Source organism: Mastomys coucha, unplaced genomic scaffold (genome assembly GCF_008632895.1).
Source record: "Mastomys coucha isolate ucsf_1 unplaced genomic scaffold, UCSF_Mcou_1 pScaffold23, whole genome shotgun sequence".
In the NCBI taxonomy this organism is placed as follows: domain Eukaryota; kingdom Metazoa; phylum Chordata; class Mammalia; order Rodentia; family Muridae; genus Mastomys; species Mastomys coucha.
In genome coordinates, this window is record NW_022196906.1 from 90,386,883 (window position 1) to 90,401,117 (window position 14,235).

Sequence of the window (14,235 nt, forward strand, 5' to 3'; positions counted from 1 at the left end):
GCTGCACAATCGATTGCTCCCTTTGTGTGGTGGAAAAGGCCATCCACATCCGCCATCTCAAGTGTGTGGAGAGAGCTGGAAAAACTGAGGCTGAGGCCGAAATTCACATTGCTTCTTCTCGATAAGGCTGAACTTCACTTTGGAAGCTGTCGCTTGGGATTATTTTCTAGCGTGTACTCATTTTAATATAAAAACATGAAGCTAACTACATATATGTACACTCCCAGACCAGTCATAACTGATGCCATTATCAATTCCAAGATTCCCAAGGTCTGGGAGTACACATGAATATGGTCAGCTTCATATTTTGTATTAAAATTAATCTGCTGTGCAGTGAAGGCTTTCAGAACTCTGCCCTTCGCACTGCCGGTGTCTCAGGAGGTAAGCCTGTCTTCTATAAACTTTGATATTGGCTCTTGTCCAAAATACTTACTCTTACAATAGGCATCACGAGCTGGTGTTTTTAAAATTCCCTCTTTTTTATTTTTAAATCTTCAAGCTGTGTTTAGTAGTTCTAAATCTGACAGCTTGTGAGTAGGAGAAAGTAACCCGAATAGGCTTTATATGACGGGGTTGGGGGGAGTTGGGAGGTGGGAAGGGAGGGAGGGAGGGAGAGAGAGAGAGAGTGAGAGAGAGAGAGAGAGAGAAAGAGAGCGAAGTGTACACTCTCCAGTGCTACATCAAGCAGTTAAAGTGAAATTCTAAAACACAACTTCTCCCTTGTAAAGAACCCAAGGGACGGACAGATAGACACCATGAGTTGTACAGGCTAGGAATTCAAAAATTTTTATTTCTAAAAACAAAACATGTTCGAATGCAACACCAGACACAAAGGAAGAGAAAGGCTGGAATGCTGAAGCTGAAGAATTCCACCTGCATGGCCATGTCTTCGGAACGAACTAGCACCATTAAGGGAGGAACCACGGCGTTAGCTGTAATCACGCCTAATATAGAAAACACTTTAGAAAGATTATTTAACTATGGAGTAACAAAGTTTGTTTTTTCTAGAAACCTCTTTAAAAATCAATTGGAATTTGGCATTTGAAATTGATGAAAATGGCTTAAAAATGAACCCAATTCTACAGCTTGTCAAAGGGAATGAATCATTAGTTATTTATTTTTGGAGGGGGAAACCAAGAGTGTCTGAATTGAGCTTTTGGCCTCCTTCCAACCACCAAACAGGTGCAGTAAAATCGAATTTTTCTATAGGAATCCAAACACATCTAAAACTGGTCTCAGAAAATATTTTCCTAGACTATAAAAATACTAAATGGAATACAAAATTTCCAGCATATGCAGCCAATAGACTACAGCAGACAAATATCTAAAACACACTTAAAGCTATTTTGTGCCACGATCCTCACGAGCATCAAGTACCGTAGTCATTTCCTACGTGCTTTCTGACCCGGTGTTCACTGCCCTGGGCTCGTTACCACGCCAGATATAGACCCAATACTGTGCTTCTAGCAGACGTTACCAAAGGACCTGTTGAACAGTGGTCGGTTGGCTCTCAAAGGGCTGGAAGTACAGCAGTGCAGGCTGCTTTCAAATGTGAGCCAGCAAACCCAGCCCGGGAGCCCCAGCTGCCTGCCACCCATGCTGTTTGGCCTGTGGAACACGGTCATGCATCCCCGTTTATGCATTGCCATGTCACCAGAGCACAACTGAGAGGATAGGACAGAGATTCTCTGTGACCTTTAGGTCTACAGAGTCTAAGATACTGACCTTCTGGTCCCTCCAGAAAAAAAAAAAAGGCTGCCGAGCATACTTTGAACTCCTCACTCTGGGAAAATTTCCACTCAACAAGGTTAAGGTAAATGTCAAAGATTAAGAAGATTTTTGGCAGAGGTTTGCTGGCTCCATGGCAAGGCCAAAAGTTATACAAGGTTGGCTTAGCAGCTGCGAATACTGAGCCTTATGCTGGTGTTCTAAGCTGCACAGGGCCGTGAAAACAAACCTTCTTCCCTCTGTGAACCGGCTATTTTGTACCAAGTAACATACTGTTATGTGCTTCCTGTCTGTTTCAACCCAGGAGCATGAAGACCCCACCTAATCTGCATCCACTAGAGCTCCATACCTTGACGTCTTAGTAACAGACAGAACCAGCAGTAAAACGCAGCTGTGCTGAGCGCCTCTTAGGCCCCTTCCCCATGACACGCATCGTAATAGTTAGTACTACTGCCATCCAGGGCCACAAACATATCCCTTTTGACAAAGCGGACCAAGTTCTCAAGAGGACACATGGGCTTGGGAGAGCGCTTGTGGAAGTCATGGCAGAAGGAGGTGTGGAAGGTGACGTCAGCCCCGTTATAAAGAATCCGGACGGAATGTTCACTGGGCTTTTGACGGTCTTGCCAGAGCTCAAAGACCAGCCTGGCAGCAAACCTTGGGAACCTGGCTTCCAAAAGACCCAAGGCACTGAGGATGGGTGACAGGGTGACATCGTGAGCAGAGTAGAGGGTGAACAGCTCGTCCCTCCAGCCCGAGGCAGCACGCTGCATCCGGGTAACCGTCTGATTCAGGATGGGGTGGGCCCCGAGGAGGGAATACCCAAAGTACAGGAGCTTCTCGTGCCTCTCCCGCTCATCTTCTATCTGGTGCGTCTTGATCACCTTGAAGTGCTCCATGCCAAGGCAGCCGCTTCTGCTGCAAGGGAAGCTGACATTGTGGCAGAAGTGGCAGAGCATGGAGTCGATGGGGTTGGCCGCCCGGAGCTGCTTCGTAGGGATGTCCACAATCTTGGCCATCTCCCCGTAGGTCCTCTCTAGGTCGCTGTTCTTCAGACGAAGCAGGTACTGGCGGCGCTGTTCCTTCTCCAGATACTGGTTTCTCAGCGGGCAGTAGCAGCTTCCAGAGCAGAACAGGGCACTTGGCTGGTGCTTGAAGTAAACCTTCTTCCAGTCAAAATCGGGGAGGAAGCCATAGAGCAGGGCTAGCCCGCTCTGCAGGGTGCGGCTCTTCCCCGTGGTCTCTAGGTAAAGCTGGTCCGAGGACCAGTTGTTTGGCAGAAGTTTGTGTTTCCTCAGATAGATGTCCCTCAGCAGCTGGCCATTCAGCAGATGCTGCACGACTCCTGCAACACCAGAGGACACAGAGACTTTCTTACTGCAAGTTTAGCAAAAAGGCCATGAACGACCAGCGCCTGTCTCTGGCATGTTCAAATCCAGTTGAAGTTAGTGGGATGAGGCCTGTTTCCCAACATGAAGGAGAAGTTGTGAGAACAGGTTTGTGTCAGCTAGTGTGAGGACGGGATGTGGAGGAAAGCCTTTTTCACAAGCCTCTCTCCACTGGACTCTCCATTTACCTGGGGCCAGCAGAGACTAGGAATCCCGCATCTAGACTGTCATTAGCAAGTACCTAAGGACAGGTGTACTGCCCAGGGACACAGCATCCTCAGGCAGGGATGGTGACCTGAAATCTGCCTTACCTGCCATTATGTGCTTTCTGCCTGGTCTCCCTGCAGTTGGGATGTTCCTTCCCTCTGTGGTGCTGTTTGCATTAGAATGCCTAACTGCAGGCGCCTGTTAACCTCTGGGGCAGGCCCTCTGGCTCTGCAGGAGCAGTCCAAGCTCAGCCAACTAGCTTGTCCTCTGCAATTTCAGATATCCAGAGTATTTTAAGAACCATAAAGGAGACAGTATATTTATCATGTCCGCTTTAAGTGAAAAAGAAGGAGAAGTATGAATGTGTGTTCAGAGCTGCTTCGGAATGGAGGGCATGGAAGCGAGGCAGAGGAAGGTGGGAGGAGACTTTTACGTTCCTTTTAACACTGTCTGGGCTTTGCACACCAGCATACAAAGCGAATGAGCTTTTTATGGAAATGAGAAAGCTTTACCCGTAAGGGCAACCGGAAAGAAGAAAGCAGGCTTGCCCTCCAGCCTGCAGAAAATGAGGGTCTGCCATCTCAGTAATGGGTGGGAATCCTCTGAGGATGTGAACTACACACAGGCAGTATGACCAATTAAGTCATTTATGTTCAGCTGTCCCAATGGTTTGGAGAGTTCTACCCCCAAATGAGGTGGGCACCGTCACCTGCTGAGCTATCTTGTCCACCTCCTGATATATTCTCACATCATGAAATGGAGTATGGAAGCCAGGGTTCACTAGGATGCCACAGTGTGTGCACACAAAGAAAAGTTAGCATCAAGAGTCTATTTCTTGAAAAACATTTGCCTGTATGTATGTATGTATGTATGTATGTATGTATGTATGTATGTGCGTATGTATGTATATGCGCCAGTTGTGTGCCTGATGTCCAAGGAAGTCAGAAAAGGGTGTCAGATCCCTGGAACTGGAGTTATGGATAGTTGTGAGCCTACTTGTGGGTGCTGGAAATCAAATGGAACCTGGATCCTCTGCGAGAGCAGCCAGTGCTCTTAACCACTGAGCCATCACTCGTAACCACTGAGCCATCGCCCCAGCAACCTCATCTACCCCGCAGTGGAACTGCAGGACTTTCTCCTTTTACTGTCTTTTGTAATTTATACTCATGAACGCCAATGCTTCTGTAACAAGAAAGGATGTTTAATTTTCTTTTTACATATCTTGAGTGCACATGTGCATCGCAGCGTGCAGACAGAGATCAGAAGACAGCTTGCAGGAGCTAGTTCTTTCCTTCTACCATGTGGTACCCAGGGATTGAACCCGAGTCACCAGGCTTGCCAGCAGACCTACTTTACTCACTACAACCATCTTGCCTATAAAGCTATTTTCAATGTTAAGAAAGCAGATGTTTAAATAGATACCTTGGGGTCTCTTGAGTTCCCTGGGTCCCAGTCCATATGAGATAGATCAGAAGAACAACCTCTCCCTAGGGCACTGACGTAGAGGTTTAAACACTAGTATATGTTGTTAAGTACCATTAAATGCTGTTAATTGTTAGTTCTGTGTTGAATTTTTGTTAAGTCTTTATTATTAAGTTAATTCTTAACATTCTTTGAATGCTCTCTGAGAATGACTAAAAGACAAGAGCAGGCTGTCTGACAGGCTCTCCTCTGCCCGGCAGCCTGAGGAAGGAACTGCCAGCCCAGAGCCCCTTCCTACTGACTGGCCAGATGGCCCTCATGGCAGCCTGGCTGGTTTGGACACTTTGCAGTCGCCCTAAGGACACTTCCGCAGCTTCAGGAGACCACTAAAAACACAGCTGAGGACAGAGACAGTCTGCTGCGGCCTCAGAAGGCAACACTGTAAACGAGACAAGCCTGGTGAGCCCTAGCCAATCCTGCAGCCATTTTCTCAGGCCAGAGGGCTTTTCCTGGTGGCCCAGAAGCCTCTGACTGGTTCAAGCAGTCCTTTATTTGTGGGGAAACAGCTATAACTAGAGCAAACATGCTTGCCACACCCCCTGTGTTGGTTTGTATATGCTTGGCCCAGGGAGTGGCACTATTTGGAGTAGGGGTGTCACTGTGGGAATGGGCTTAAATACCCTTAACTTAGCTTCCTGGAAGCCAGTCTTCTCCTGTCTGCCTTCAGATGAAGATGTAGAACTCTCAGCTCCTCCTGCACCATGCCTGCCTGGATGTTGCCATGGTCCTACCTTGATGATACTAGACTGAACCTCTGAACCTGTAAACCAGCCCCAATTAAATGTCCTTATTAGAGTTGCGTTGGTCATGGTGTCTGTTCATAGCAGTAAAACCCTAACTAAGACACCCCTTTTACTGGATGCTCAGCTTGCTTTTCTAGTCAGTCCTCTTGCATTGCCCCTTTGTATTGCAAGGGCCAAGGAAAGGCCTCAAGGGCATCCCCTGTCTACTCTGATACTCTATCACTGCAGATAGAGCAATGGCAGTGGCCAAGGTGGCAACACAGACACCCAGGCAGTGGCAACTGTAAAGGAGACAACCGCTGAAGAAACAGAGAGCAGAGAAGAGAGGGTGGAGAGCCGAATAGAGAGTTTCAGAGCCACAGGACAGAAATTGTGGGCCCAGGTTGCTGGAAAGTGTAACACACTCACTCTAGGGCCGGGAATCCATGCACCCTAAGTGGGTTGTGAGTTTTAACACTAGAAGGCATTGTTCACAGCTGCTTTCACTGTCTGCTTGCTCTGTCTGCTGTTGCCACTCATTGCCACTAGAAGCCAGGGGCTACAATGCCTGCCAAGTGCTGGGATTATCAGCATTAAGCCCAGAACAGTAAATTCCTAATTTTTAAGGTGTCGAGATTAAAAATCTGTGTTTAGCATACCAGTCCCTGGACTCTGGGTACTCCAGGCCCAGTACTACCAGCGCTAAAAGAGCTCACCAATTCATGATTTCTGTCTGGGTACAGCCAGGACCCACACAGCTAACTGGTAACACATGTGCTCTGCATCCCAAAGGACTTTACCCATCTATCATCTCCTGATGTATACAAGCAGAGGGGCATGTGGGAGAGCCAGTGACCAGCCAGCTGTTGTACCTACCTGTCTGCGTGAGCTCTCCCATCTCACACAGAGGATGGTTAGGATAGAGAGGCAGGGAATTTAAGGGGCTTTCAAAAGAGGCTCCGGATCCTTTCAACATATGACTAATGAAAGCTTCCAGTTTAGGGTGATATGGCTTCCTAGAGGGACAACAGAAACAGTAGTTAGAACGCTCTGAAACAGTCACCTATCAGCACACACAACCCGTGTATCTCACAGTCTCCACTGCCTCAGAACAGGTTCCGGGGCTCAGTAATTCTAAAGTTCCAGTTTCAGGGCCAGATGGATGGCTCAGCGGTACTGGCAGCTCTTCCAGAGGATCTGGGTTTGATTCCCAGCACCCTACGATAGGTAGCTCACGATCATCTGTGACTCTAGCCTCAGGAGAGCCAATGCCCTCTTCTGGTCTCTGTGGTGTATGGACATACACGTAGGTAGAATACCCGTCAGCATGAAAATAAAGGGAAACACATTTTCAAGGTTACAGTTTCATTCTGACTTGACCTCAGATCCCTATACACACAATGGTGGTCAGCCCAAGTCCTCGGCCTCTGATAACTACAACGCACAGAGATTTGGCTTTGCCCTCCACCAGCATGTCCCACATCCTGCGGCCTCCAGGTCCTGTGGTAGGCAGGGAGCTGCCCTGATTTCTTCCTTTCCTACCCTGACACTTGTCACCTGCCAGGCTTGTCGATTCTTCAACCCATTGTTTCTTCATGTCTTCTCCAGCTACACCCTAGGTTCTGACTTTAGACGGCCTCGCCTGGATCGCTGTGGGGCCCTTACTGGCCTTCCTCAGCTTAACCCTGTCCTTCTCACCTTACTCCACAGCCAAAGGAATCAACGTCAACCACATCTGCTCTCACATATTCACATCGCCACCTTCTGGAGAGGGGGTGCACAGCTGGTTACTTTGCTTTAGGCACCCTCCAGAGACTAGCTCCCCCCTTCCTTCTGATATGGTGTTCTGGCCATACTGAGCTAGCCATCTTCCTTTCTCCCAGTGTATAACACTCCATTCTTTCCCATCTCCATCCTTTTTTATATATCCTCATGGAAGACCTGCCTCATCTTTACTGTATCTGACCTCTGGAACAAACTCTCTTTGGAAAACTATTAACTGAATAAGATAACCAATGCCCCAAATTTCTCCAGTCCGGTATAGGCTGCTGGGCATTTTGCAAATAAAATATCTCACTTAATGCTAGGCAGCAATGATTACCTAGAAAAGCTGTGAGCTGTGAGATCACAGAGCAGACAAGGCAGAGACAAGCATACTTTATCACTAATGCATGGTTTCCCTAGATGATGATGGCCTATGAGCAATACACCTTTTCTCTGTGTAACTAAATGACCTGCGGATACATACACCTTTTCTCTGACTAGTCAAAAAGCCCACGTGTGTGTGTCTACAGTTTCCTGCCGAACAAAAGTGGACAGAGAGAGCCACTGGCAGGAAAACTGCATGCAATTTGGCATGAGAGCAGCAGATAAATTGTTCTAACGGCAAACCCCTGCTGTCTGAAGGACCAATAAACTTTGCAAATGCTTTAAAAATTGATGCCAAAATGAATTTACATCTCTCACAAGCAGAAAGCTGAAAAAAATTCCATCTTAGAAAATGTTTTAAAATTAGAGTTTGCTAATCTAAACATGCAAGAGAGTCTAATAAAGCCCCCAGGATGGCTGCCGGGAATCATCTCTCTTGAAAAAAAACCAGAGCACATTTTATTCTGCCTGAGGCTGAGCACATAAATGTTTATCAACTAGGAAATAAAATGTCCAGACCCACAACACGGCTGTCAATGTGAATTCACATCAACACTAGCTATCCATCCACACAACTCAAATCTTCTGTTCTGGGGCATTATTTCGGTTGGCGACTTCCGAGGCTCTGAAAACGCTTGGCTGCCAATTTTAGAAATGGAATTTCACTACAGAATGTGTTTTGCTGAGATGTTCCAGGTTCTCGGGGCATCTGACTGTTTAACGATGCTGCGCTATCTAATGATATTCATTACAACTCTTTTCCCTTCTTCTGTTTTGCAGCACTAAGACAGAAACCCAAGCCTTAGATATGCTGAGCCTGTCTCACACACTCTCCCACCAAATCACACCCCAGTCCCCTCATTACGACATTTTTCAAGGGACACAAATATGAAGATTCATGTAAGAAAAACATTTACAGGACTAGTGGCTGTATCTTTTCGTAGTAGGAGGGTAGGTAGCTGAGTCCTTGAGGCCTGACCTGGAGACCACCGCTCAGGGCTCATCCCTACCTCCATCCCTGGAGCCCAGAGCATACCTGGTAGATGCTCCAAAAACATGTGGGAATGGATTCAACTGTGACATGTCCCATTCTTAGATGTACTGTGAAAACATCACACCCTTGTCTCCCTTAACCCAGAATAATCAATATTATGTCAACATAGCGGTTAGTTTAATACTTTGATCTCAATGGGAATATTAAAAACAAAGGCTGTGATAGGTGAGGGTACCGTTGTATGCCACGTTCTGTTATTTCTACTTGGCAGTGTGGTTAGCACCCACTGCTGAAGTACACATACCACTCCAAGGTTTTGGCACCTTCCTCCTCTGTTCTTTTCTCTGGCAGCTGTGTGGGCAAAACAGCATGCCAGGCCAGCTGTGGAGACATTGCTTGAGAGCAGTGAAGGCCAACAACCCGGAAGGACACTTGCCCTGAATAGTTAGATCAGCTGAGTGGTGTGAATCTACCCATACACAGAAGGAGGTAAACTTCCTTGCTTAGGGCAAGGTGCCTTTGAGTCGCTCTGTTACAAAGCCGGAACTCGCCCTGACTACCTGAGGATGTCTTTCTCCTCAGCATAACTCATATGACTGTGACCTCCTTGGGAATCTGATGTCCTGTTGACAATTGAGACAATAAAAAACATTACTTCAAGTTGTTTACTTGGGAGTTTGTATACACATTTTTATATGTTCTGTTCCAATGTACTTATCCTACAACGCTCAAGGCAGAATCCCATGGCTAATCGCATTCAAGAGAAAACAGACTGTTCAGCTGGGATCTGGGTCCTGCAGAGCTACATGGAGCGGGGACAGTAGCGCTATTGCCGGAAAATGTAATCTTAAAAGAGCACCTGGCTGGAAACCAGAAGGAATTTATACCACATCTAAAAATCTTAAACCAAGTAAAGAATAGATTGTTTCCAATTTCAACAAAACAAGCTTATAAAAAGACAATCCCAGGGTACTTTTCTGGGCCTTTTTGTGAAACTTGATATGGCCAACTGCCTGCTTCCCCCATCCAGCCTGAGACCATTTTAGCCTGATCTGCTGGCCACATGCTAAAGATGCTCAAATAAGCCAGCATGCCAATGTCCCTAGGCCTAACTGCACAGCCTCTGCCCAGCAGACACTCTTCCTTGAGTATCTGGAGATAGCTCACAGGCCACGATGGAGCTGAAATCAGAGCTCCTCTCTAATGCCCTTGGCTCCTGGAGGGACAGCACCAACAGCAACATGCTTTTTCACCCCACCCAGCCGGTCATGCAGTCCACCCATCCCACCTGACCTTCGCCAAGGTCACCCCCTCCATCTCTGATGCCATTCTCAAAGTTCAGCCTCTGTCAATTTCTCATTTAACAACAAACATGGGTCCTGGGTACCTGGGTGGTAACAGCAATGGACACAAGTAAGAGAAATCTCTGACTCAGGGAGGGAGCACACATCCCAGCCTGGGGAAACACGCCGCCGCACAAGAAACACTGTAGTTGTGCTTGTATATGAGGAGAGAGAAGGGGGGAGGGGGAGGGAGAGAGGGAGAGACAGACAAAGAATGAATAACAGATGCTATGGCAAAGGATGGCAGGAGAGGAGAGTGGAGTCAGGGAGGAGCACCCTGTCATTTTAAGTGAAGTGTTCTGAGCAGATCTTACAGAGGTGATGATCGAACCAGGAAACGGGAAGAAGCCATGCTCAAGTGTGGAAAGTACGCTGGATGTAGCACACCCAAGGGCGAGGAGAGGGGTTGATGAGGCCTTAGGTAAAGGCTGAGGGAGGCAGCTTTCAGGATATGGGCTCTGCCTCTGAATGAGGCATTGCTTTGAGATCACTTCCACCTAACAGCATGACTATCACACCAGCTTGTTCTCGTACACTCTGTGGCTGCCAGAAGTCTCTGCCTTATCACCCTTCCTCCATCATGCCGAAACCCAGGCTCCCCAGTAGGGTTGCAGTCTGAAGGACCCATTTTAGCGCTACACTCAAGCCACGGAGGTAAGATTACAAACCCCCAAGTTGTCGAGCACCCCAGGCTGCCTGAGTCTTACTGCTAATGAGCAGTTTCCCACTGGCCGCTACCTTACTCCTCCTGCACACCTTTGATCTCTTTCTCAGAGTGGCTTTCCTTCTTATTTCCTCCCTACCTGTGATGGTTTGAATGAAAGCAGCCCCCATGGCCCATAGGGAGTGACACAATTGGGAGGCGTGGCTTTGTTGGAGTAGGTATGGCTTGCTGGAGGAAATGTGTCACTGGCAGGTGGGCTTTAAGATTTCAGAAGTTCAAGCCAGGCTTAGTGACTCACTCTTTCTTCCCGTTGCCTGGAGATACCAGATGTAGAACTCCTGGCTCCTTCTCCAGCACCATGTCTGCCTGCACACTGCCATGCTTCCTGCCATGATGACAATGGACTAAAAACCTCCTAACGGTAAGCCAGGCCTAATTAAATGTTTTCCTTATTTAGAGTTGCTGTGGGCCGAGGTGTCTCTTCACAGCAATAAAACCCTAACAAAGACAGTCTCATAAGGTGAGTTGTGGGTTGCTGGCTCAGGTCCCAAGTGCACTACCAAAGCCTCTTCCACTCCAGTTTTTCTTCTCTTCTTTCTCTGCTAAAGCAGTCACCTGTGCTGGCTTCCACTTGAGTGACTGACCCAGCACCAGCATAAGACCTGGATCTCCAGAGATAGGTGGCTCCCTGAGAACAGGATAGCCCTCCTGCTGTGACGACTCAGGTCCCCGCTTACCCTGTTACCAGTCAGATTGGTTCCAGTGTTACTGATGCATGTCCAGCTCTGCAGGCCCGCTGCACTTTTCTGGTCCATCCATCTAGAACATTCTCTCCCTAGGTCTTCACAGTACTTCTCCTCCACTGCACTTATATGACGGCTGGTGTGCTACCATGCAACCTGGCCCAGGAAAAGGGCATAACTCTGAAATTTGTTATGTAAATGTTTGAAAGGACTGCTTTTCTTCTTAGAAAAGCAAACTCATCTTTATGAATGTAAAAAAGTCACTTAAAAACACAGCATACTCGGTGTTGGAGAGATAGCTCCGTGGTTAAGAGCACTTTCAGAGGTCCTGAGTTCAATTCCCAGCAACCACACGGTGGCTCACAACCATCTATAATGGAGTCCCATGCCCTCTTCTGGTGTGTCTGAAGACAGCAACAGTGAACTGATGTACACTAAATAAACAAACAAACAAACAAACAAAGGCAGGATTTATTCTAAAAAAAAAAAGAAAAAAGAAAAAAAAAACCACATCATTCTCTTCCTCAGGGAAATGGCCTCTTCTAGAGGTCCAAGCTCAACCCAGCATCCATCTGTAATGGGATCCAATGCCCCCTTCTGGTGTGTCTGAATTGAGCAACAGTGTACTCACAAACATACATACATACATACATACATAGATAAATAAATAAATAAATTTTAAAAAAACCATGGCACTCACATGGTTAATACCTTCAATACTGACTATCTGAAATACTAGGAGGGTGAAACAGAACCTTTCCTGACACAGCACATAGCAATCAAGGAGTGCCATCTTCCACAACAAAGACAACAGGCCCAGCACTGTGCACAGGCACTCTAAGGCAGTAGACATATATGGACACACCTAGCTCCCACCAGCGAATCAGACATCCCCAATGGTAGGCCAGAGTAATGGGTACCTTCCAGGCCTTACTGCCTAGCAGGAAACCACAAAACTACTAATGTATGAGCAAAAACAACATCTGGGAAGGCAGCAGGCACTGCCAAGGTGGGGGCCCAGAGAGGTCTACACTCTGCATGCCTGCTCACTCCGTCCCTAAGTACATGTTTGCAGGGATAAGCCAAGCCTTACTGTGTTTAAGGATGGACTTAATTAAACAATGTTGAGTAGTGACTCCTTTCATCTGGGGTAGCAGGTGAGTGCTGGAGCCAGAGACAGCCTGAGCCCCTGCATCTGCCCTGCTCTTCTCTATGCAAACAATACCCACAGTAAGGTTTAATTTCTAAGGCATGGTGAGAGATTATAAGGACTGATGATACCATACAGCAGGTTCCACAACACACCTCCACCATGTGAATGGAGTTTTCCACTCGATGTGGCTAGACCACTATACCACAAGCAACTGAAATGGAGGAAAACTCAGACGGAGGAAGAGGGCTGCTACAGTTAAACATGTGCACTGTGTCCTTTCCACAGAGGACTAAGGGCAGCTCCTGCGAGTGCAGAATGCACAGGAAGAGACACAAAGAGTGAGGCCGCTAGAGCAGAGCTCCCGAGGACTGAACTGGCTCCATCAATGACCCGCCACAGGGAAAGTGCCTAGGGCAATGTCTTAGTTAGGGTGTCCATTGCTGTGAACAGACACCATGACCAAGGCAAGTCTTATAAAGGACACCATTTAATTGGGGCTGGCTTACAGGTTCAGAGGTTCGGTAGGTTATCATGGTGGGAAACATGCCAACGCCCAGGTGGGCATGGTGCTGTAGAAGCTGAGAGCTCTGCATCTTGTTCTGAAGGCAAACAAGAGACTGGATTCCAGGCAGCTAGGAGGAGGGTTTCAAAGCTCACCCCTCAGTGACATACTTCCTCCAACAAGGCCACACCTCCTAATAGTGCCACTCTCCTGGGCCAAGCACATTCAAGGCATGGTGGCCTCTAAGCTGCTGTTGGTGATGCCACATCACTGTGGATGAATCTTCTGTGTGAACCAGGCCATGTACTTACTTGTTCTCTCCTTTATTTAGACACATAAGGTTGAATGACATAGAGAAGGCAGGGCATCCCTTGTTCCAGGATGGAGTATGGTGCCTCTGAGAGGGGAAGGTATCTGCCCAGTGTCAAACAGGTCAAAAAGGCTTCAGGGATACAATGGCCAAGGCTCAACTCTATTGGCAGGAGCATGGTGACAGGAACATACAACAGGCAATGTGTCCTGTGATTCCCACAGAGGTTACAGATTCATTCTGCAGCTACCAAGTCCAAAAACTGTCACAGGATGGGCCCTGGGTTGGGCTCGGTGACTTGGGAGCAGTCAAGCCTGGGGATGGCAGATAAGCTTCAGGGAGCTCAGGTGGCCCGGACTAATAGGCTCCTTCTCCAGGAACGGCCATAGTGACTCCCATCGTGACTGTATGGGGGTCTGAGCTGCACTAGTTGGATTTTCCTGGTGGAAATGCAACTCCATGCAAGAGGAAAGAAACTACAGCTAAGGAACTGAAGCATGTGACAGTCTACAAAGCCCCCGGCCATGCTGCCCCCACCTAGCACAGAAGCCCAGTGGCCCACGTGTCCTCAGGCTGTTCACAGGACGGTTAGTAGGCAAGAGTAGAGCAAGGCTTTAAACACAACTCCCGGCTGTCCCAGGTGGAGGGCAATGGTTCCTCTGAGCTGCTCTTCCCTGCTTTCCATCCTTGCCCTGGCTCTATGCCAGCTGGGATGGCTTTTATAGACTTCCCTTGCCTGTTCTGATATCCTATCTGTATGTCCCCGCACCTCTACAATGAGAGGTGGGTATTGTCAGTTCCCTAGACAGTCACAGAGCCACCCGGGTGTCTCACATATGGGTTGGGGGGGG

At 47.8% G+C, this 14,235-nt stretch overlaps 1 protein-coding gene across 1 annotated transcript in view; it reads right to left on the reverse strand.

Annotated features, from left to right (window-relative positions):
- Positions 1-770: 770 nt before the first annotated feature.
- Positions 771-14,235, reverse strand: part of Pxylp1 (2-phosphoxylose phosphatase 1) — a 66,227-nt gene continuing 52,762 nt past the window's right edge. The window contains exons 5-6 of the mRNA XM_031343795.1: positions 6,404-6,543; positions 771-3,073 (exon numbers count right to left, since the gene is read on the reverse strand). Of these exons, the coding sequence (XP_031199655.1) occupies positions 2,136-3,073; positions 6,404-6,543 (1,078 nt within the window). The 3' untranslated portion in view covers positions 771-2,135. The remainder of the gene's footprint in view (positions 3,074-6,403; positions 6,544-14,235) is intronic.